This window comes from Trachurus japonicus, chromosome 21 (genome assembly GCF_045865225.1).
Source record: "Trachurus japonicus isolate A0001 chromosome 21, Traja_1.0".
NCBI lineage: Eukaryota > Metazoa > Chordata > Actinopteri > Carangiformes > Carangidae > Trachurus > Trachurus japonicus.
Window position 1 is genome coordinate 18,091,462 of NC_140927.1, and position 24,628 is coordinate 18,116,089.

The 24,628-nt window shown below is 42.1% G+C and overlaps 1 protein-coding gene across 2 annotated transcripts in view; it reads left to right on the forward strand.

Moving 5' to 3' along the window:
- Positions 1-24,628, forward strand: part of osbpl6 (oxysterol binding protein-like 6) — a 40,477-nt gene that overhangs the window by 10,621 nt on the left and 5,228 nt on the right. Inside the window, exons 3-22 of one of the 2 annotated variants that reach the window (XM_085766005.1) lie at positions 6,695-6,817; positions 7,280-7,333; positions 8,510-8,623; positions 8,718-8,888; positions 11,752-11,896; positions 12,080-12,183; positions 12,697-12,789; positions 13,466-13,634; positions 14,665-14,795; positions 16,532-16,639; positions 17,047-17,178; positions 18,144-18,231; positions 20,130-20,383; positions 20,835-20,972; positions 21,425-21,488; positions 21,707-21,785; positions 22,346-22,490; positions 23,468-23,612; positions 23,779-23,905; positions 24,080-24,202. In XM_085766005.1, coding sequence (XP_085622131.1) covers positions 6,695-6,817; positions 7,280-7,333; positions 8,510-8,623; positions 8,718-8,888; positions 11,752-11,896; positions 12,080-12,183; positions 12,697-12,789; positions 13,466-13,634; positions 14,665-14,795; positions 16,532-16,639; positions 17,047-17,178; positions 18,144-18,231; positions 20,130-20,383; positions 20,835-20,972; positions 21,425-21,488; positions 21,707-21,785; positions 22,346-22,490; positions 23,468-23,612; positions 23,779-23,905; positions 24,080-24,202 — 2,507 coding nt within the window. The remainder of the gene's footprint in view (positions 1-6,694; positions 6,818-7,279; positions 7,334-8,509; positions 8,624-8,717; positions 8,889-11,751; positions 11,897-12,079; positions 12,184-12,696; positions 12,790-13,465; positions 13,635-14,664; positions 14,796-16,531; positions 16,640-17,046; positions 17,179-18,143; positions 18,232-20,129; positions 20,384-20,834; positions 20,973-21,424; positions 21,489-21,706; positions 21,786-22,345; positions 22,491-23,467; positions 23,613-23,778; positions 23,906-24,079; positions 24,203-24,628) is intronic. The other variant, XM_085766006.1, reaches the window with a different exon arrangement.

The following is a 24,628-nucleotide window of genomic DNA, read 5'->3' on the forward strand; positions in this document are numbered from 1 at the left end:
TTACCTCCTCTGCTAATGACTAATGATGAATAGTTGATTCCCTGTGAAAAGTCCTAGGGCAAAATAAAAGTAATTGACTCTAAACCCTAAAAGACCTTATTGACAGATGAGCTGACTAATCAGCAGAGCGAGAGAAGCCCTAATTCCCTGGTGAGTAAATAAAAACCTTGCAGAGACACTGGTAAACAATGAGATATACTCTTATTTCACAGATCACAGGACAAGTGTTTAAACTTAACCTCCGGCGTAAGCCACCTGAAGCCCCCGGCCCTCCGTACCCCGGCGGGCGACGTGCTGTGTCACTGTGGCCGTGCAGAAACAGGACACTGAAACTGGAATCTCTGACATCACAGCTTTTCCGTCGGCACTGGGTCATGAATGTTTCATGAGGGACAGGCGGAGGCTTGGTGCTCCACTGAACATGTGGCACGCTCTGGTATGCCGTGTTGGGGGCCCAGCTTGTGTCCGCGGGACATGGAGAAACGGGGTCTGTTTGAAAAGCAAAGAAGACGAGGGCCACAGCTTGATGAGGCAGACAGCTAACCCCTCCAACCCTCCTGTTCATTGTTCCTTTTTTTTTTTTTTTACTTTAATGTCGCCCACTTGCTTTTGATAACAAAGCCTTCACGGGTGGAAGGGTTCAGCATTTCATTTCCCTGACGCTTCGTAATCTTAAGGCCGAGTTCAACTCAGAGAAAGGTTATCTATAAGCACTTCTTCTCATATTCATCTCATTTAATCTGTTTAATGTGTTTTGCCAAAAAAGATAGCAACAAATTAAGTCTTTGTCCACCAGATTCCCCTCCCTCAAATCTACACACCTGCTCGATCAAGACCTCACAATAGTCGGCACCGGTGTACGGAGGGAAACGGCAGCACGACCAGAATTTAATCGGGAATTAGCTTTTGATTGTCACATCTGTTTTGTGTCATGGTTTAACAGTGTTCGCTAAATGATGCAATGATGTGGCTGTCTGCAGGTGATTCAGACACTTGATGTGACGATCACAGAGGCAGGTGTATCGCTCACAACCACAGTCAGTCATACAAATCGTCTTCTGTTCTCTCAGGCAGTCTCAGGGGTTTAGCTCACAACCCTGATAAAGATGCACGAGGAGAAGGGCTTAATATGCTACCGGCATATTTCTAAGCTCATTTTAATAAAGGCAGACTTTAAAGTCAGGGTGAAATATAAGTGAAAGTATCCTTAGCCACCATAACGTGTGACATATATCTGAGTGAAACCGACTCTATGGCGCAGTTTGGCTGCAGCTCCTCAGTTCTCAGTGGATATTAATTTGGTTGACTTTTAGTAGCTGCTCTGGAGCTTTTGTTTTCATGACACCCTCTTCCTCAACAGCTGTTGTTTGATGTCTGTTGTCATGAAAACTTCGATTTCCATTTTACTTTACTGTACTTTCGGGAGGTTTTGCTCATTTTAGGCTAAAAGTAGTTTTTTTTTTTACTTGCAACAGCTGAAAAAAACTTCTTACCACGAGATTCATTTAGAAGATGATCTGGAGCTTTTAGTTGTGTCACAATCTTCCTGATGACTTGAACTGTTGAAGATCATGTGATACAGTGGAAACCTCGGGTAACGCTGCCTTTTTATCTGTTGTTTCCAAGGTCAAGAATGAGCATAGATGAAATGACTCTTTTATTGGTATTGCACTGCACATCTGACTTTTTTTCAACATGGCAGAGGAGCAGGGAGCATCTGTGAACTTAGTTTGTGGATTAATCTTTATGACAGCATTATGCCCTCTGTTACTGTTTGCTTAGCTTGTTTTGTGCAGGGAGTTCTCAGTGAGACTCTGTGGAGAATACAGAGGAGAGTCCATCGTCCCGAGGGGGATCCTGAGGAAGCCCAGCAGACGCTGAGAAAAGACCGCAGCTAGACTGTAGCTGTCTTGGCTGGGGCCTCAGTTTTTGAGAAAAAAATGAGAGCTCGGCATTTTGTTGTGGTGGGGGGAGGGGGGGGAGGCCGTAATGAGATCCAGCCCCCATTTTCTAAATCAATATGTGTCACTTTCTCCTCTGCTGACAAGTACTGTTCATTCTGGAGACCCTCATGAGAGCAATTAGAGGCACCACCTGCAGTAAGCACACACACTCACATGCTAACCCACACAAACACTTAAGAGTTTGTGCATCAAGACGTTGCACGAGTCAAGATGTCGGTCCAAATACCCAATTTTCTCTCTCGCTGCTTGTCATTTCCTGCTTAGATAAAAGACATTTTCAGCTTAGAGATAGTAGGAGGGATAGATGTGATCGCTGTGCTCTGTTTGTATTAAATATTTAAGAAAGATGCTTTTGATATACGAGAGCGTACAAGTCAATGATGTTATTATCGGTTGGTATAATATCAGATAGTGTCTGTTTTCATCATGATACTCATGTTACTGATGTTACTGCAGATGGAAAAATGAAGGAGCACTCCTCATCTTCTCCTGTACAGATGCCTGTCTGAGAAAATTAATGGAAAAATGTAATTTATTGATTCCATGGCCTGTTTATCATAGTGTCTAACGTGCTGGTTTTGACATATCAGATCATATTATATTCTTTAGCACACAACAGACCGACTCAGAACCAGGGGAATTGATCTTGACAGACAACAGAGTAATTTTTCATCTTAGATCACAGACATGTTTGGCACAGTCTGTGCAAGCGGTGCCAGTCCAGCCATGAATATTTCCCTTTTCTACTGAAGTTTTGCCATGATCTCCCCCGTGACATAAACCAGCTTAATGCCTCTGAGAGAAAGCATGGATGGAGTGAGCTGGAGTCAGTCAGAATGAGCCTCAAGTGATTTTCTATATGGATTTGTTATTGGCCCAAAAACTAGATGAAACACACACACAAACAAAACAGGATCTTTTATGAAGGAATTTTAGTGTGTTATATAGACTTGGAAAATACAGATTAGTCTGTTTTATGCTGCAGAAAGACTATTTATTGTTAAGGTTTGAATATGATTGTTTCCTTTGCTGAACAAATGGCCCCAACACATTCTTTTTAGCCGACAAAAAATAAACTTGGAGTAAAGATAACGTTATTTATCCTGTAATCCCTGTTGTTTTTCTGAGGCAAGATAACTAAGTCGTTACCACAAGAAAATTAGCTTGTGTTCCCAAGATAACGAAATGGTTTAATTGGGATCTCAAGGTTATGGGATAAAACCAAATGATGGTAAATGCGTCCATCATCTTTAAACTTTGACTGAATGTTGTTTGAGTTGAACAATTCAATTATCTAACCTTTATTTTACTGTCTTTTGTGATCAGTGATTATGCTATTGTTTAGATTGAGAACTCCCATGAAAATGTAAAAAATTAATCTAATTCATTTTTTTATCACTCTTTTTATTACATGATTATCTTTTATTGGAGGCTTAGTACTCTAAGGGGGGGAATTAAAGGGAATCAATTAAAACACAGAGAGTTGGTTGGCGGTTTATGTTTATACAACGTCCTGAGCACTGTGGCCTGTTGATCGGAGAAGCAGGAAATGTAGGAGAAACATGTCATCAGAAGTGGGCTGTTGTGGTGATATTTATAGTACTGGTTTAGCCTCAGGTATCCCCATAGAGTGTTTGTCCTTTCCCCTGCTCAGGAAGACCTTAACTGTAATAGTTTGATTCATTGCAGCATTAAAGGGTCTGTTGTGCTACACTGCCGAGTGTCACTGCAGGTGATGGATCCCAGAAGACTTGGCCTGTGAAACTGACACAGGTATAGTGTTAGATTGATTTAGTCGATGATCAGGATTGTACTAGTCCTTTCACTGTCCGGTTTCTGCTTTTTGTTAACTTACTGGCATCTAACTAGACCTGGAAAAAGAGAAGGATAAAAAAAGAACGGGAAAAAAAAGCCTAAACCGGGTCGATCTTCATCCATATCAAACAAACAGGCCCGCGGAACAAATCTTTTTAAATCTTGACACAGAAAAGCAGCAGACGGCTCCGTACTGAGTCTGCCACAAGATCCTTTATTAAAGAGGCAAACTCACCAAGAGGGACCGGCTCCTTCAGCTTTAAATTATTCTGCAGCGAGATCAATGAATGCAGGGAGAGTGCAGGAAATCACTTTGGCTTAATTCCGCTCTGTTTTCAGGGTCAAATAACAAAAGCAAACTCTCTGACTGTAGCAGTAATTTCCATATAAACCCGTCGTTGGCATATACCCTGCTATTTACTATAAGTAGAGTCAGGGGTTGTGCGGACTGTTCCTCATGGGGGAATTTGCTGATTTATATTGCTGATTGGTTTGAATGTTAAAAGGATGTGCAGCAGAGTGCATTGAATTGCAATGTTTGCTACACCAGCCATTCTTTATATAGTGTAGTATTGATTTATCAATTTAGACTCGAGTTGAAAGTCTGTTTGTAATGCTTCAGATAACACACTGGAAGTCTGTACATTGAGAGTTTCTCATGTGCTGCTGGCCCCGTTAGAGAGAGAGGGCGCTCATCACGTGTGCATGTGTTCTGAAAGAAGAAGCTGTTGAGGTGTTGATCATTTCCCAGGCATCATTACACAGTTGACTTTTTCAATTGATAATGAGCCGGTCGCTTTGAATCTAAAGAGTACATTGCTGCCTTTTAAGGATGTGATTGCTTTGAATGTTGAGGCCGATTTTTTTTTTTTTTTGGGCTAATGAAGTTGATCTCCTCCGCTTCCCTAGATGCACAGGGCCGCTGAAAGGAGGGGCTGCCGTCAGTGGAGAAACACGACCTCATTACCACACAGATCTGTTCGCCAGGCCATTAGATTAAACAAGCTGTTGTCTCCTTTTGTTAAATGTCCTGCAGACCAAGGTCGGGTGTCGCCACGCACACCCAGAGAGGTGTCTTGAAGATAGCACCGTGGCACCGGGCAGCAGAGAGACACTGGCTGTTATTTGGTTTGCCAGAGGAGCTTGTGCATGTTAAGAGTGTGGATTTTGACTCAAAGGCTCTGCCTCTACTGATTCAAGTATGAAATTAAAAATTTGACCTACTTCAAGGATATTAGGTTTGAATGTGTTCTATTCTATGAAAATATATGGCTGTGTTATGCTCAGATCTTTCTACAGAGAGTTGACAGGGTTTAAGGCTTTTACAACAAGACGGTAATGCAGTGAGAATACATGCTCTTTTGATGTCATTGTTGCTACATGTTTAACTCACAGGACACGGCTGAATACAACTGCAGCAGATGTTGCTGAATGCTAATTGGTGCTAAATCCTGATCGGTTCACAGAAGTACATTAGTGGACAAAAGCAGTGACAACATATACTGTAGGGATAAAACTCTCCTGCATGATAACTAAAATGTTTCCATGTGTGTTGGTCAATAAATTCTGGGAAATGTAGCTCTTTGTAAACTTGTAAAGGTTCTATATAAATAAAGTTATTATTATTGCTAACCGAGATACAGTCAAATCTGTACATGAGTCCAACCCCGGTGTTGAATGAATACAATATTCAAATAGAAGTCAGCAAGTCTATCTTATTATTCTTCTATTAAAGACTAGGTCATGGGGACGCCGAGTTGCGCAATAGGTTGAGCATGCGCCCCATATGTAGAGGCTACAGTCCTCCTCACTGCAGTCGGCCCCGGTTCGAATCCCGCATCGGACGGCCCTTTACTGCATGTTATTCCCCCTCTCTTTGCCTCCCTATTTCCTGTCTCTCTCAACTATACTATCCAAGCATGATGGTGAATGTTATTATAATGCAAGAGACTTGACTTTCACTCTAATTCAATCTTCAACAGTGATTTAGTCAAGGACCAGATTTATACATAAAAAGACCCAACAAAACCAAATCTAATGACCCATAATCATAAAAAATGTAACCTATACAAAACAAATCTTAAGTGCGTGAATACCATTCAAAACAAATTCCCACTGATATAATTGTATGCTGTTGTACAGAATTTTGTTAATTAATGTACAATATTTGTCAGCAATTACAATTCTCCTATGAAGACATATTTTACATTGTAGGATCTGTATTGTACTGTGATTCATTATGCCCCAGCCTCCACTCATGGGTGTTAATAGTAATTAGTACCATATTTGATAAGACAAGGCTTTGAAAATATCATACAAACAACAGAACTGTGCGTGCCAGTACAATCAGTATCATCAGTGCAACAGGAGGATGATGATCCTTGACATGAATCAAAAGCTGTGATCCCATGGCTGCTGGTGTGACAGCCCCACCCCCGCCTCCACGCACTGGGACAACCGGTGCGATGCTTTTACCTGTCCCCGGCTGACCCTGCCATCCCTCTACTCCAGGGGCGTCACTTTGATTTACATTTCCACTAGAAGCAGGAAGAGCAGAGTCAGGAGAAAGCTAATGGAGTGGAAATGCTGAGGGAGCAGGTGGAATGTGAATGGGGCCGTATTTCTTTAAATGTGTAGCGGAGGGGAAAAGAATAAACAAGTATTGAGTGAGGAGGCAGATTTGTCTCAGTATTACTTGTGTGAACAAATTGACAATCTGTGTGTAAACGTGTAATCAGTAAATATTTAACACCTTGCACAAAGACTATACATAAAATACATGAATTCAGTGTATCCCGTTTGCTCTCATCTGTGTCCAACCATAGATATGAGTGTATTTCTTGTTTTCTTATTATTATAGAGGAGTGAGTGGATTAGTTTTCACAGAGCTGTGTTTCTCCTCTCCTGTCCTGTAGGAGGTCGACAGCTGGGAAATCATTGAAGGGCTCAAAATCGGTCAGAGTAACGTCCAGAGGCCTGACAAACACGAGGGTTTTATGTTAAAGAAGCGGAAATGGCCCCTGAAAGGCTGGCACAAGGTAAGATCCGCAGGCATACCAAAACACAAAAAAGCTTCCGCTACTGAAAAAAAACCCCACAGACTTTAAAACACAGCAACTCCCCGAATGTTAAACAGTTTGCTGTCTAGTAAAGTGCTTTTTCTTGAAAGAGGTTCTCCTTTTTTGTGCACTTTGCCTCACCCTCTCTGGGCCTCTTCTGCAAGCTTAGTGGAAATTTCATTTGAAGTCACCACCGTCAGCATCAGCTTAACTGTTGTCTTCTCTAAGCACGTGAGCACCAGTGGAAACCAGACCTCAATGTTAAAATATTTGAACTCACAACACCACATAACATTCAACATGGATGAGGGAATAACCTGGGAACAACTCTGAATTCATATTGAGTTGACAAAATAAACAGATGCTGTGTGATATGAATTTAATGTCTGCTCTTCCTGTCATTTAACTAACACGGTATTTGTGTGCTTATTTTCTCTGCAGCGTTTTTTTGTTCTGGACAATGGTATCCTGAAGTACTCAAAGTCCCCCATTGATGTAAGTAACCCTGACTATAACCCACAGGCGCAAACAGGGCAGGCCAGCCTGACATCAGCTCGGCTTGGCAGTGAGTCAGCAGAAACATCTGCAGCACCGATGGTGATGCTCAGTGTGTTTCAGGACGCCGGGGCACTTTGCAGAAAAACTACATTTCACATGACAGGATGAGAATGAGACACACGATTGTGATAAGCCCATGTATCCTGCACTTTAGTTTTTTTGGAGTCACTTTTACTGAGATTATTTCATCTTTAGAGTTTGACTGAGAACACAGTGGTGTTTGCAGAGGAGGCAACTAAGACTTATATTAATTACATTTATTTTCCTGATTTTATTTGATTATTTGGCATATTTATGATCAGAAAGTAGTGAAGAATGTCAAATTATAGTGACTTAAATTAATCCTATCAGACGAGTTTGATTAGGTAAGAAAAAATAGCTGTTGTGTTCCAAATGAGTTTCATCATGTCAATCATGTAAAAGCAGAAATTGTTACAGTACTAGACTTTAGATGGTTTTTTTGGTCAAGTTTCACCACTTCACTATTTTTGACCTGTATTTATGCAATCTTAATTGCACCATTTGTTACTGAATGGTTAATTACTCTATTAGCGTGATAATAAATAATCTGGTCACTGTAATTTACATACATTTGTGTGTTTATTTTCCTCCTAGACACAAACATGTACATAACTATATATGTTTTACCAAATTACCTGTAGCTAAGTTCCTCAACAGTATTTCCTCACACCCAACTAAACAGCAGCAGAGTGGGGGTATATGGCACAACTTCACCAACTTACAAGGTGCATGGAGAACGGAAGAAACTTGAAAAAGGACAGAAAAGCTCCAGCAACACTATGAAAAAAAAATTAATAAGACCGACACGTTTCGTCTTATAGCTTTAATCAGGGTTCTTCAGGTTCTTAACAGCAGAAGTAGCCTCACTGATTTAAATGGTAATTTATAAACAAAATAGATTCCAGCTCACTTTCTGTATGCCAAATGATAAATCATTTAACTTAGGTTAATTGTTTAAACTAAAACTGTTTGGATCATGAACTTTACAGTAAAGGACATGCTTGGTGGTGTGTGAAGGACGTTGGTTGTAAATGTTAGAAATACAATAATGTGAGCACCATATTTACAATGACTGTGTTTCACTTGCCTCAGATCCAGAAAGGCAAACTTCATGGCAGCATTGACGTGGGCCTCTCAGTCATGTCCATCAAAAAGAGGGCCCGTCGCATCGACCTGGACACCGAGGAGCATATCTACCACCTGAAGGTAACACAGATGGGCACAGTCAATACAGTGTCATTTTAACACAGAGGTCAGAGGATGACGGTTCAAAGCATTTCTCCGTCCTCTTCTTCTTCAGGTGAAATCTCAAGAAATCTTTGATGCATGGGTGTCCAAGCTGCGTCACCACCGGCTCTACAGGCAGAACGAGATCGTGCGATCTCCGCGGGACGCCACCATGCGAACGTTTCCTCCCCCAGCTGCCATGGAGTCCCCCAAACCTGCTGCGACTGTCGTGCATGAAGCAAAGGTGAGTTTCCTACCCCATAAGATCCAACGCTACCTTAAAGACCCCCTCCCATGAAAATCGTGTTTTTCGTGCTTTTCACATGGTCCTGTGGCATTTTTCTTGTGTTAGAGGACATATTAGCAGAAAAGGAAGTGCATAATTGCATTTCTGAGTTTTTCTGCCTTCAAATTGCTGTGAACCAATGGCAGACGCAAACTGGCAGTTTCAGGGAGACTGGAGCTGACGTGTCACAGCTCCAGGGGAGGGGACTAGTGCTACAAGCTCCCGCCCCGCTCTGCATCTGGCCCAGAGGTGAAAGGCTTGGCAGCTCGGTGTAGCTGTCCAGGTATAACAGGTACAGCTCACCTGGTAGAGCAGCTTGCACCGTGAGCAAGGACTATGTTCCAGTCTGGGATCGAATCCCAGTGTGAAGTTTTACGCTAAACGCGCTGAATCTGTAATTGTACAATGTCCAGCTGTCAGCAAGCGGGGGGTGGGGTGCGAGGAGGTGGCTGGGCGGGTGCAGAGCAGCGCAGTCTCCGCCCACCCTCCAGAGGTGCATTGCTAATGTGCATTGCTAATGAGCTGGTTTTAAAATGACCAAAAAGGGTCGTGGGAGGGGGACTTTAAAGTCCACTCAACTTTTGATTAGGTTAAAGACCCCCTAAACCCAAAATGGATTTTTTTAAAATTATTAACATGTCAATGTAGTGTTTGGGTTCTGCTACAAGACATTTCAGCAGCAAAGTCTTTAATGCAGCCATAACTGAGCATTTTAAATTTGAAAATGCAGTTTCAAAGCCAGAGTCTGAAAAAGTTGGATCCAGTTTTTCAGCGCCCAGTCAGGTTTAATACGTCAGAATCCCTAGCAACCAATCCTGTTGATTAATTTTTGCATCTCATTTGTTGTTCACTGTGATGGTGACACTTCAAATCTACAGCTAGATGTTCAACAACAGTATCTTTGGTTGACATGGCGGAGAGGCGTTATTGCCACCCTGAATGCGAGAGACCAGGGTTCGAATCTCAGTGCAAACCTCATGTTTTGACATCGCCTCTCCGTCTCCCCTGCCCCCGCTGACACGCACCGCCGTTACCGAGCAACCCGGTGGCGGTGGGCGGGCGCAAGCCATGATGAATTTGCATACTCATGAATATTCATAGAACATGGCTTTTTCGATGAGGGAGAAGTAGTAGACGTGTTTTTAGCCTCTTTGAGAGTTTTTTTAACCAACTTTTTTGTGGGAAAGCAATTTTAATCAAAAAAGTAGTCATCGCAGAGCATTTTTACAAATTTTAAAATGCCCCTTTAGGGGGACTTTAAGAAACACCTCTTAAAACCTGGTAATAACCCTTGTTTGGAAGTTGGTTGTAATAAGTAATGGGTGTAATTAGTAAACATATGCACTGCACAGATTTGATATGAACTCTTCTTAACAGACCGATCTGACGATTTTTCATACTTCTGTGCTTTCAGGCTTAAAGTAGTTTCTCTCTTTGCTCAGAGTGCAATTACTTATTCAAGAAGGGTATGTCATGGGGAATGAGAGATTGCCTAGTTCTGTTTTGTTTTTTTTTGTTGGAAAATAGGATAGTGTACCAAAATATCATCCAGAAGAGAGGAAGTAAAAATTCACAGAACATCCGCAGTAATCACAGGAAGGCTCTGTGGTCAGACAGGACGGTGTTTGCTTCTGTTCTGCTGCGATCTCCCTCACCTGATACTTTGTCATCCCTGGATTTGTGGTATTTCCTTTCAGTGTACTTCAGCGTGACAATTAGAAATGCTCATGTCAGTGCAATTTGAAGCCTTGTGTTTGTGTCCTGTCTGTTGCATTATGTGGCTAATTGTCAGACTAATGGCCGTGAAAGCTGCGAATAAAGCCGACTGGACGGTTACTTGCATCCAGGTGATAATAACAGGAAGGGTTGTTTGTCTAGACTGTTACCAGGTTAGTGTGAAGCTCTGGTGCTTGTCTGAGGTGTGTGAGGGTGGAGTGTGCTGTATGTTCTCCTGGGACTGATGCCGTGCGCCTCATACAGGCCATTAGAGGTGATCAGTAGGATCTGGATTTAGAGCAGCTGGCTGCAGCCTGATGAGATCTCCCAGAAGAACAGCTGAAATGAAAAACTCCAGATTTAGAGTCAGATTTGACTGCTATAATGGAGGCCTTAGAAGGAAGATATTAGAGATCTGAGGCAAAGGTTCTGCAGGGTAATATTTCTACATTCTCCCCATCTTTTTAAAATCCAAGAGCGTATTATTTTCCATGCATATTCATACAGTTGCACATTAGCTGAGAGCCACTGGGACCAAGCATTCCCTCACTGTGGGCTGGTGAACAGACTGACTGCAGCTGCTGCAGGTGCAGTGGTGAAGGCAGCACAGAGCCATGTGGTGAAATGGATTCATGCAAATAAAATTGTGAGATTTGTCTGACTGTCCACAAATGTGCTGAAAATGAATTTTCTGCCGTCCAAATGAAGGCATTTATCAAAGTGTCAAATATTTGTTTCTTTTGGCTCAGCATTCTTATCAATTAATAAAATAATGAATTGCAATTTTGGATCTTGGACTTAATCCCACTAAAGAAGGAATCTGAAGACACAAAGGCTTAACCTTAACCCAGACTGCCAGAGCTTTTTGACACAAAAAGTCCCTGACAGACCTGATGATGAAATGTTTTAGTTTGACAGAGATTTGCTCACTGAGCAGCACCTTTCCGTTCGTCTCTGTCAAAAACACTTACTGACCTAAATTCCGATCTTTCTAGCATCAGAGCTATCGTGTCTATTGATTTAGATTCATTCCATCGTAAAAGTGCCCCACACCCCCCGTCAGATGATGTGTATTTACTCCGTGTGTGCTCCTGTATCATCACAGCAGGCCAAGCCAAGCAGCCTGCCATGGCAGCCAGTGGCTCCCAGCAACAGCAGCAACAGCAGCCTGCCCGCCTCCTACAGTAACGGCCAGAGCAAGGTGGTTGCTTGGCTGCAGGAATCAGAGGAGATGGACAAGTGTGCAGAGGGTAAGCGCAATTTTCCCTTCTTATTCTGGCTACAAATCTGATTTTACAAAAGAGTGGATTAAATCAAGCCTCGGGCCTTAGGATAAGTCCTTTCGGAACCACTGAGCAGAGGATTGATGACTATTTCATGACACATAACAATGAATGCATGTGTGTGCGCGTGGGTGTGAATTTTATTTTCAGAGCTCGCACGATGCCAGTCCAACCTGACTGAGCTGAGCCGGTTATTGCAGAGTCTGGAGATTCTACAAAGGACACAGTCAGCGCCCAATTTTACAGATATGCAGGTAAAACACACACACACACACACACACACACACACACACAGACGTTCACATCCAGAAACACACACATCCATGGATACAGCAGAGAGAGCAGGAGACGCAATTTAGTTGGTTCATTCAGAGGTTTCTCTCTACACTGCAGTGTGGAGTGTGTGTGTGTTTTCTGTGTGTGTGTGTGTGTGTGTGTGTGTGTGTGTGCCTGTTAATGATGTAGCATTCAGCATTCACCTGTCTACACTGATGGGAACCAATCAGCAGCAGCGACTTCTCTAACAGATATAAATCTAATCAAAGTTTTGTTTTTTTGTTTGTTTCATAGTTTTTGGCTGAAATGTGTTTTTAACACCACACATTCCATTTTGCCTCTAAATTTTATTTGCAACTCATTTGTGGTAGTGTTGTCTTATGTCTGTGCGTTAACTTTTTTCTTTTTCTTTTCTTTTTTTTGCTTTCTCTGTGATGTGTTTTGTCCTATTAACCACGCTTTTCATATTTTCATCCACGCGCCCCACAAAGATCAATTGCGTAGAATTGTCAAAGAAAGAAAAGCGCTTGAACAGAAGATGGAGAACAAAAAGTGTCGGCAAAGACGCAAAATTCCAGCTGCAGGTACCAGATTTCTACATTTCTACTCTGTTTCTATTACTCCCAAACACAAACACAATACAATTTGATTATAACATAGAATCAATTAATCAAGTGGCAAAACCTCTCAGATGTGAAGATACTGCACCTTTCCATAAACTGAACATCCTCGAGTCTTGAACAACACGTACACCAGACCGCTTAGCTAAAAATAACAACAGCTCAGCTCCATTAAATGAAAATCGTTGCTCTCTGTACCCCGTTGTAACACAGGCACAGCTGAGACAAAATAGTTTTTCACCTTTTTTCTGTCCTCTTTTGTGCGTTTGTTCTTTTCCTTTTTTTTGCTGTTTAATTATTCTACACTGCAATTGGCACTTATTACTGTGGTGTGTCATTGCCTGAGTAATGATTTCTCCATCATTGCTAATTCACCCATATTTTACTTAATATATTAATCTGTGCTTCCTGAAAAGATTAAATGTGTTTTTATCCGTTGTGTTTTTTGAACCAACTCCCGACATTAGTGACAGAATAAAGCCTCTTTACCATATACATTTCTCTAACTACGACAAGTAGTCAACGACGAGCAGACGTGTTTTGTCGGTGTTGTGTTTTGGATGTCAGACACACAACACATCAGCAGTTTTGTGCCTTGCAGGTGATTGACCGGTCCTGTGTGGTCCCCGTCTCTCTGCAGGTCCCTCTGTCTGCCAGCATGTCCCCTGTCCGCCTCCACTCATCCAACCCCAACCTGTGTGCCGAGCTGGTGGACTTTCAGCCCCCTGTCTCCCGGCTGACAGACAGCGTCGAGTGTGCCAGTGACTACATTAAACTTCAGGAGGAATTCTGCACCATCGCCCAGAAAGGTAAAGGCACTGCAGGCGGTTTGCATGGCTGCGGCGTTACCAGGGTGTTATCAGGCGAGATATGCCCCAATGCCCCATTACATATGTAAATCTTAAAGGACAACTCTCGAGTTTACAACAAAATGGATCTTATTTTCCTACAGCAGTGTAGACTGTAGTTTCTGTCAGTTATGATAATGGTTGACTCAAAGAAGTCCTGAGTCTGCGGGAAAAAAAAAAAGAAGGACATTAACCACAAGCGGTCTGATGTTTAGATAGATTTCAAACAAATCCACAGATTAGGCAAACACACTGGGGGATCTTTGGCTGAGCTCAGGAGATCCTGTATGGAGGTGGGACAAACCTCCGGAAGGACAAGTGAGGCCAAACATTTCAGTTGAGTTGTCATCAGATCAGACCAGACAATCTTGTTTATTTCAGCCTGAAACTTCACTTCCACCTGGAGCTAATAATGTAGCCATGAAGCCCAGGTCAGTAAAGAGGTTTCTCACTTTCCTCACAACACATCTGGAGCTCAGCCAGAGTGACCTCTAGCTTCTTGATCATCTCTCTTTCCAAAGGCCTGAGTCCTTCTTCACAAATGTCACAGTAAAAGCTCTGAATACTTATGTCAGTGTGATATTTCAGTTTTCATTCCCTCTTAATAAATACAAACAAATTCAGTTTTTGCTTAGTCATTTGGGGTATTGAGTGTACAGTAGAAGACTTTCTATATGCAGTGTATTTTTGAAAATTGTTATACAATTATGTTGAGTTCTCGTTGAGATACTCAAGACATTTTTAGTGCCAAAGTAGAGCTGAGACACATTTGGGGTGCAAAGCAGCACAGGATTAAAATCAGGCATTAAAAGCAGTTTTTGAAGTTTCTAAGTTACAGCTACGTGAAATGTATGATGAAGAAAATAGACGTGAGAGGTTCACAGAGTGTTTTCGAGGATAATGATGATGGTGACTGAGCAACCAAGGGAAACTGTTACTGTGAAAGGACAGGGCTGATCTTAATTTTTACCGTCTTGCTCTGTCCCTACAGTCCACTCTCTGCTGAAGTCGGCCTTCAACACTGTGGCCATAGAGAAGGAAAGGATCAAACAGATTCTGTCCGACCAGGAGCAGTCGGACCAGTCGGCCCAGATCAACTCCCTCAGGAAGTCTCTGTCGCAGGTAATGAGCCGCTTTTAACCATTACCCATGATGCCTCTGCCCTCAGACTGTTAGTCGAGCTATTAGTTAATCGAAACCTTTTGTCTTTTGCCACTTTATATTCTTAATGCTCAGTCTGATGCTGTTTAACATATAATTACTCAGAGAATTACTGCAGTGGTGCTTCGGTGTCTTTAAACTCTCACTCATTTTGTAGTTGCCGTGTTATGAGATAAGCTCATTGTGACAGGCTGTCAGATAAAACACACACGCTGCAGGTTATTCCAAGCAGTCATGGTAATCACAATTTAAAAAAAAAAAAAAAAAGATGATGAGTTGAGATGAGAACAGAGGCAAGTGAGTCGTGAGAAGTCCAATCATCTTTTTGCTGTATTAATTGGGGAGAGAGAGAGAGAAACGTGCACAGTAGTTCATTAACCGTGCTCCTTGGGGCTGTCTCTCTACCCCAGTGATTTAATTGGACGGTTCCTCTGCTAACAGTTGACGTGATTTCAGTGAAATGTTTCTGCCGCTTTATCTCTGCTTTGTGCTTAATTGGATGCTTGTGTGACAATGTTGTCACAGGCAGGAGGTCAGGTTTGTTAATCGCAAAGCTCTGTGGGAAGTTTGTGGTCAGGAGTCGTGGTTGTTATGGCTACATCTGCTGATGTCAATTATTTTAATCCCTCCAAGGAGGCAGTAGGAATTATTGTCTTAATAATGTTTTTTTTTTATATACTTTATTGTACTTGTTAACATGCATTAAATATTTTGTGGTGACAGTGTTAACAAGCTGCAAACCCAACTTTTAGCTAAGTATTATTATCTCACCTAAACAACCACGAGGCTAATTTGTGCTACATCGTTCCGATCCTGACTTCCCCTTTTTAGCTCCTCTATTGGTCTCCACCAGTTCCTAGGAAAAAATATTTGTATCTTTAGATGCTAATAGCCTCACTGTGTTCAACAGCTGGTTGTGAAAATAAACCAAAACAGTCAAAATGTGGTCCTTTTAAAACCAAAACAAGGAGCTGAAAGAGGCTAAAATACTCTAACCCTTTTTAAACAAATATATCTATTAATTTACACAGCACCCATCCACATAAAAATTCATCCCCTGTGCCCCTCTAATCGTCCATCTCGTACAAGCCTCATGTAGGGACCCCATAGTTTCATGAATATCTCCTCCGTATTGTTCAGTCTGAAAATCAGTTGTTCGTAACTGGCTATTTTATTCATTTCTTCCAGCCATTCATTAAATTGTATAATATTTTTTGTTTTCCAGTGTCTTAGAGCAATCCTACACCCAGCAGTAAGGGCCAATCTACACCATAGAGTTTGCTGGAGTGATAACTCTACTCCCTCTGTTATTATACCCAAAATACATAAAACAGGGCTCAGAGATAAATCTTTTGTGTCTTTTCTAACATGATACTTTTAATACTTTTAATTATACTTATACATACATACATAAATTGGTCAAATTAATAGCATTTTTCACAACTAAAAAGAACAAAGTAAGAAGCTGGATATTTGATATTCTTTTGATGTACTGGGGATTAGAGTACATATTTTTACACACATGTTTTCCAGGTGTAGCAAGGAGTGAGATCATTTAATCCATCCAGCCACTGATGAAAACCAGGCACACAAACATTCCTGCAAGGTTTTTTTCTGTACATCTGTGTCATGCCACAATATCAACTAATTGTTTCATATGGGCTGTAGAAAAACAATCCACTCTCTCTGTCGTCCAGGCCCTGACCCAAAACGCAGAGCTTCGCACTCGACTCAACCGCATCCACTCTGAATCTGTCTTGAATGAACAAGTTGTCAGCGTGAACATCATCTCCACGCCTGATGAGGTAGGTCACTGTGGTCAGTCTGTCACTGACGGAGCTAATTTCTGACCCCTGTGTTGCTACAACACCGAGCCCTCCGGGGCCGGACCAGGTAGTCGGAGTGTTTGCTTCCTGCGTTTGTCAATTGCAGTATTGATTCCTGTCCTTATAGATTGATGGTATTTCCAGTACACTCTGGCAGGTAAGCTTAATAGATCATTATTTTATGCAGAACCTGACACCAAGGTTAATGGAAAAAAATGACTAATTAGTAATGGATGGGAGGTTGCCCTCTGGCAAGGATACACATGCTGCACGATGTTGTCTTCTCGTGGTGTTTTGTGTTTGTCCGGGTCTGTGTTGGTTCTTAAAACTGTCACTAGAGCAAGGAACAGTGAACATCTCGTGTGTTTGCATGTGTTTGCCCGCAGGCCGGCGAACAGATGGGGATCCCTCTGACTCAGCAGGCCTCTAATGAGAGCCGACTGTCCATGTCAGAGTCTGTCTCGGAGTTCTTTGATGCCCAGGAAGTGCTTCTGTCTGCTAGCTCGTCGGAGAACGAGGTATAACGGAGGGGGACAGTTGAGACGGCGGTATGGACTGAGGATGAGCAGGAGTTGCTCAAAAAGGAGGGGAGGGAGGGTTGTGTGTGTGTGTGTGTGTGGGGGGGGGGGTGTTAAAGTAGCCCTGCTGCTGGGAAGCCAGATAAAACGTCACTGTAATGGCTGGGTGTGGTGTAGAAATTAGTCAGCATTTAATGAGGGCAGCAGGAAAAGCCGAGATAGCTTATAACAGCAACTCAAACAAACTCATGTACACAGGACGGCTTTTTATTTTTTATTTTTTCATTTTTTAAAATCTGCCCTGAGGCATAATCCTTCAGTTGTGTCTCAGAATAATAACACTCCTCTTCTGACTGCCCTGTCTCTTGATTTGCAGCCCTCTAGCTTTGTTAAAACAGCAGTTTAGCCCATCACCCAAAACAATTATTTCTGCCGTGTTCCCATTTTTAACTCCCGTGAACACCCTGATCCAAATATATGTGGCCTCTGAACAGCCATCCAGCATTGTTGCTCCCCAGGCATGCATTGACCCATGTTGAGGGATTGCTCTCAGAGGAAATTCATCAACCCGCCTCCATCTCTATCCTATAGCTCCTTACAGCAGACACATCCAGACCTGTGTGTGTTAGACTGCGGGCCAAAACCTCCACTAGCAGCAGGCGACTATAATAGAGGGCTATTACATCAAGTGGCAACAATATGCTCGTCTTCGGCGGCATCGGTGGCCCCGTTGTGTTTTTCTATATATAAAGTATGAAAATGCTGCAGTGTCTCGTCTCATGACTGCTGCAGTGGGACAGATAGCCGATGACTGCTGCAGTTTGGTAGCCACTGGCAAACTGCAGCGACTGTTGTATGTGTGCGTGTGAAGCCGATGCTGCCTGCCGCTCTGTTCTGATCAGAGTCTGTGTTGTACTCGACTGCACTGACTCACTCTCCGCTCTCTACCTGTTTCCCCCTAACAGGGCTCAGACGATGAGTCATATGTCAGCGATGTGAGCGATAACATTTCCGAGGACAACGCCAGCGTGACTGATAACGTCTCCAGACAAAGTAGGTCCAATTCCACGAGCCCCACACCAAGCATCTGTACTTCTCTATTTTAGAAATAGGGGGGTAATAATAATAATAAAGGAGAGGATCAGCACTCAGCGGATCAACTGTGCTTCCCACACAGAGACGTGCGCTCTGGCACTGGCGAGCTCATTTATCCGTGCGGCTGAGGCAGTTGACTTTGCAGTGTTGCTCTGTGCCAAGGGCTTCTCTTAGGCTTTATGAAAGCTCTCTGCGTGAGCAGGGATGGGATCTCCCTCCTCCATCTTTGTCACATACCACACAGTGATGGATAATATCTCATGATGATGAAAACACCGGGTTTCAGTACAAGTCTGAAGTCGTCTGGGAAAGGACACGGGGGAGGGTTGGTCGTATCATTTCAAGGAGACTGGAATAATCAGGAATAGCATAAAAAAGTAAATAAAATAAAGTATTAAAATTTTATTACACATTTTTCACACAGAGCCACTGTCTTCACTGTGTGTTTGATGAGGTGAGCTATAAACCTTCCAGCAACTGAACACCTCATCACACCTGTTGGCCTCCTCACACTGGCTTTCCTTTGGTGTTTTAGGTCTGATTTTAAAATCTTATTGATTGTGTTTAGTGGCCTGGATCCTCACTCTGTTCCTGGCTTTTTACTCTCATCCCAGCCCGTATGAAGCTTCCCGAGATCCTCAGGCAGACATATTTTATCTGTTCCAGCGTCTGCATTGCGCCAGGCTAATAACCTGAGGAGATAGAGCCTTTTTATCTCGAGGCTCTGGAATGACTTCTCCTCGGGAAGACGACTGCATTAACCAAATTAAACTTTCCTTCTTAAAACATGATTTTAACAGGGAGCTCATCCCGATTTTACTTAAATGTTCTCTTTAATTTTGATTATCTGATTTTATCCTGTTGAGTTAATGTAATGCCTGCACCTGATTTCCACTAATATCGCTGATTATGATTATTTTCTCAATTAACTGATTCATCATTCATCTACAAAGTGTCAGGAAAATGTAAATTTCAAGGTGATGACTTTGAATGTCCTCCTTTATCCAGTCGTATCAACAGCTGTAAATATTCAGTTAACTCTCACTTCACATGAATAAAGGCAACACTTGATATCCAAGCAGTCATAAGCACCAGGATTACTCCATATAATTTGGGTCTTCATAACTTGGTTAATCTGAAATTTATTGGAAATTGACATCACTTAAATCCTGTATCACCTGCATCAAGTTCTTCATCTTATGACCATGATCTCGTAGAAAGAAAGACTGCTTATCTAGATGATCTAGATTTGAGATCTAAATTGTTGTAGTTGATTCTGAGCTCATTTGTTTTTTGTGGGCTTTTATGCCTTTAATGGACAGGACGGTTGGAGAGAGACACAGAGAGGGGGAATGACATGCAGCAAAGGGCCGCTGGGTGGAATTGAACCAGGGCCACTGCAGTGAGGACTGTAGCCTCTGTATATGGGGTGCCTGCTCAACCCACTGAGCTATACGACGCCCCGAGCTCATTTGTTTTAAAGTCTTGTTTTATGTGCCAAGCAATGAACACAGAAAACTGTGGGAGGTCGATGCAGCTGTGAATAAAAGCCTCTAAATTTAGACACTGGAAGTGAAAAGTTTTTGACAGTTTTGATTGAAAAGTGACAATAATGAACAGATACTAAACAATAAATCATCTCATTGTTGCAGCTTCCCCATTGTTCCCGAAAAAGTTTTGCATTTGATTAGATTCTGGATTTGATTTTATTTATCAGCTTGTGTCCTAGATTTTTGAAAGTGCTCCTATAATAAATAGAATTCCTCTTATTTTATTATTAAGAGCAAAGTTTCCATGATATAATGTTGTAGCACATAGTTTATTGTTAATGAGGTCATGTGTTTTTTATTTCCCAGTGGCCAATGGAGACTTTGCTGGCTGTTCCTTCCGTAACGGGCGGCGCACCTGCCTGCCAGCGCCGTGTCCCGACACCAGCAACATCAACCTCTGGAACATATTGAGGAACAACATCGGCAAGGACCTGTCCAAAGTGTCCATGCCCGTGGAGCTCAACGAGCCCCTCAACACCCTGCAGCGCATGTGCGAAGAGATGGAGTACAGCGAGCTGCTGGACAAGGCCGCCGAGACGGAGGATCCCTTCGAACGCATGGTAAAGAAGTCGGCGAGATGCAGCATGAGCTCTGTGTCAGATCAGATGTTAAGTCTGAGTCTGAACAGCGTGACCCTTCACTGCTGCTCACAGAGCGACCAGTTGCTTTCTTTTGCTTCTGTAGCAGACTCGTGGAGAAAAAAAGACGATTTTCAACTTGACTTTGCTGCTGTATTTACGTGTCCATCACATCTATTTGTTTATATATGAGGTGACATTGCCAAACATAAGCCAGGATAAATAGTCTTCGACTCAGAGGCGTCTCTGCGAGGCGGCACTACGCTCCAATGCAGCTGTTCACCTTGGATCCTCCTGATTTTCTCTGTCTTCGTCCTTCGTGATAGTGTCCAGTGCATACTAATGTTTGTCTTACTCCTCTCAAAGCCTGTTAATGTGAGCAGGTTAATCCTGTCTCATTTACATTGGCCGTCTTGTTTTGACTCTCCGACAGGTTCTCGTCGCCGCTTTTGCCGTCTCAGGCTACTCATCCACTTACTACAGAGCAGGAAGTAAGCCATTCAACCCGCTACTCGGAGAGACTTATGAATGTATTCGAGAAGACAAGGGCTTCTGTTTTTTCTCAGAACAGGTACGACAAATTAATGTTTTTGTCATCTCTTGCATTTGTCAACCCGCTGTGATCAGATCATTCAAGGATACTCTAATTTGAATTGCATGTGTGCACCTCTGTTTCACATGACACTGAATTTTTAAAGGTTGCACTCTTGATAACTTGGGTGTACAGTTAACCAGAGCTGCACTTAACGGTCATATCCATTATTCATTGATCTTCTTCTTGATCCATTGAGTATTTGTTTGGTCTAAATAGAGAAAAATGTGCTTTACAATTATTTCCCAAAGGTGAAGGTGACTGATTGAAATATTCAGGTCACGATCACAGATAAAACCGACAAAATGTCAATGTTTCAGGAGTAGAATTTTTTTGCTTGGAAAAATGACTATGTAATATATGTATATAATGTGTAAACTCAATAACAACAACAACAGCTGTCAGAGTTTTTATTTGATCTCGTCTCACAGGTGAGCCACCACCCTCCCATCTCCGCCTGCCACTGTGAGTCTAAGAACTTCACCTTCTGGCAAGGTAGGTTACCTGACTAATTAGTGAGGGATCCTCCTCATGGGAGCTGTGGCTTATCACAGGCGCCGACATGACTCAGTTAGCCTTTTTAATATCCAGCTGACTGTTTACAGAAGAAACAGAGATAGCTTATTTTACCTTTTTATAATTTGAGAAAAAAAAAATGTCAGTGCTTTCTTCTTTAATTCTAATGAGTTTTTTTTTTTTCTTTTCCTTTTCAGATGTGAGATGGAAAAACAAATTCTGGGGGAAATCGATGGAGATTTTACCTGTCGGGACCGTGAATCTCATGATTCCCAGGTAACTTTGATCCAGATGATCTGTGTAGCTGTTAAACCTAACAGCGTTTCTGATGCTTCCTCCATATTATTGTAATCACCATTTTGTGACTAAATTGTGTTCACAGTAGCATCCAAATTATAATTATAACAGAGAAACTGTTTTTTCTGATATATGAGAGTCGACACCAGCTGTGTGTGGCTAGTTGACTCCACTCAAACCTGACAACAAATTATTTTACCGGTGCTGTACTTGTGCTGTGACAGCTCTTAAAAATACAAATGTCTCACCCATCCATGTGCTGCAGAGGAGTCCACGGGGAGAAGCAGGCCATGAATAATGTCCTTCAATGGGAGGTTTGAGGAGGCGTGTAATGCTATTTATATCACACAAAATCATTGAGACATGAACGCTGAAAATCTGGGACCACAGAATAGGCTCCTTTTTTTTTTTTCTTTTTTCCTCTGGATCAATGTGTGGATATAAAACGGATATTAAACTGAACAGAATGAGGATTCAGATCTTATGATGTTCACCAGCAGCACCTCGGGCTGATCAGCTGTTATTGCGTTACTCCCTAGGTTTGGAGATCAATATGAATGGAACAAAGTCACAACCTGTGTACACAACATCCTCAGTGGCCGACGGTGGATCGAACACTACGGGGAGATCACCATCAGAAACACAAAGAGCAGTGCCTGCCTCTGCAAGCTCACCTTCGTCAAGGTACAGCAGAGCCCCCTCGTCAGCCATCACAGGGTTCCTGCAGTCTGCACCAAATTAAGATTTTAAGGCCTTTTTATCACCACACAGGGCAACTTCATGCCCGTTTCACAGTTCAAGTAGCAAAAGAGTAAAAATAAATAAATTAAAGGCAGATGAGGATTTGATGAATTTTCATTTATAGACATACATTTATATAGGAAATTGTGTCAGTCCTACAGAATATTCGGTAACACTTTACTTGAATAGGTATTCATAAGATTGACATAGCTGTTTGTCATAAACATCAATGAATACTTATGACAGCTGTCGTTAAGTGTCATTTGGTAAGTTATGTCACTTTTAATGCAAAGTTGATATTGTTTGAGATGTTTTTGTTCCGACAACTTGACATAAAGACAATTTAAATTGTCATAGCAGACCTAACTTCCAAACTTAAAAAAATGATGTCAAGTTCTCATAACAAGGACATCTCAAATAATGTCAACTTTGCATCAAAGGTGACATAACTTAACGAATGACACTTAACGACAGCTGTCATAAGTATTCATTGATGTTTATGACAGCTGTTATGTCATTGTTATGACAGTTTTATGTCAATCTTATGAATACCTATTCAAGTAAAGTGTTACCGAATATTCAGTTAACATGACCTGGGCCAGAGATCACTGTATGGATAAAACAACTGAACAAATTGAACTGAATTGAATGAAATGTTTTTGCTAAACTGACACTTTATGTTTCTTGCAGGCAAAAAAAAAAAAAAAACCTGACATTTGTAAATAAAATTAAACCTTTGCTGAAAAGGTTACAGAATATAAGTGTTTAGATTAACTGAAACACAACATCATCAGTCCTAAATACGATCTACTACATATTTTAATATAATATTTGCTTCTCAAATAAATTAGCATATTCAACGTGGTAAGGTAAGCCTCATAGGATACACCTGAGCTAACAGCGCTGTCTTTGTTTTTTAGGGAAACTACTGGAGCTCAAATGTAAATGAGGTTCAAGGATTCGTGATGGATCAAGAAGGAAAAGTCATCCACAGGCTTTTTGGAAAATGGCACGAGGGCCTTTACTGTGGTGTCCCACCTTCTGCTAAATGCATCTGGAGGCCAGGTAGGCATCGTGTGTCGGGTGTTACTGGTTCACTGAAAGACTTTAAGGAACAGACAGGGAGACATACGCGCTATACTAGATTTTATTCTCTGATGCATTCAAAATATGAATACATTGATATCTAGCCTGTCAAAACTGATTGTTTGTGTCGTTCTGTCCTTGCCAGGATCCATGCCCACAGACTATGAGCTGTACTATGGCTTCACCAGGTTTGCCATTGAACTGAATGAGCTTTGCCCCGAGCTGAAAGACGTCTTGCCGCGTACTGATGCCAGATTCAGGCCCGATCAAAGGTGCAGCATCACATTCTCAGCAGCCTTGATAAGCCCAGATAACAGTGTGATATCTATCTAATCTGCCAATGATGTCCAGCTAAAAAAGCTGACTTTAAATATTGAGTTATCGTTATGCCCTTTGTGTTGCTACCTGATTTGTGTAGATTGAGAAGTGCTGTTTGTGTCACGCAGGCACCTTGAAGAAGGGAACTTGGAGATGGCGTCCTCCGAAAAGCAGCGTATCGAGGACATGCAGAGAGCCAGGAGGAAGTGGAACGAGGAGAACAACATCAAACAGGAGCCACGCTTCTTCAAGTAAGCACAGGGACCAGCCGGCAGATGTGTGTAAACCTCTGTGTGGGTTCATGACTGAAACTGTCTGGAAACACAAAGACTTTCATAAAATTGTGCGTCCCCATCGCTCGGTTCTATATACAAAGTCACAAAATAAACAAAAAACTCCTGGAAGCTCAGAGAAAAAAGGTGTAGACTGATGTTAACACAAACACAGTGACGGCTACAGACGTGTAATTCAACATAAGCTCAGATTTATATCTATTTTCCTGCACAAACACAACTCTGTCATCACAACCTCTGGAGTCGGTCACTCCGAGTTCACAAATGTGCTGCTGAATCACATTGTGACAAATTCATGCGCCTGTGGAGCACTTCTTGTGATGCAAAAGCTCTGCTGTCTCATTTCCACAGCTCCAAGTTTTGCAACAATTTGAATGCAAGACA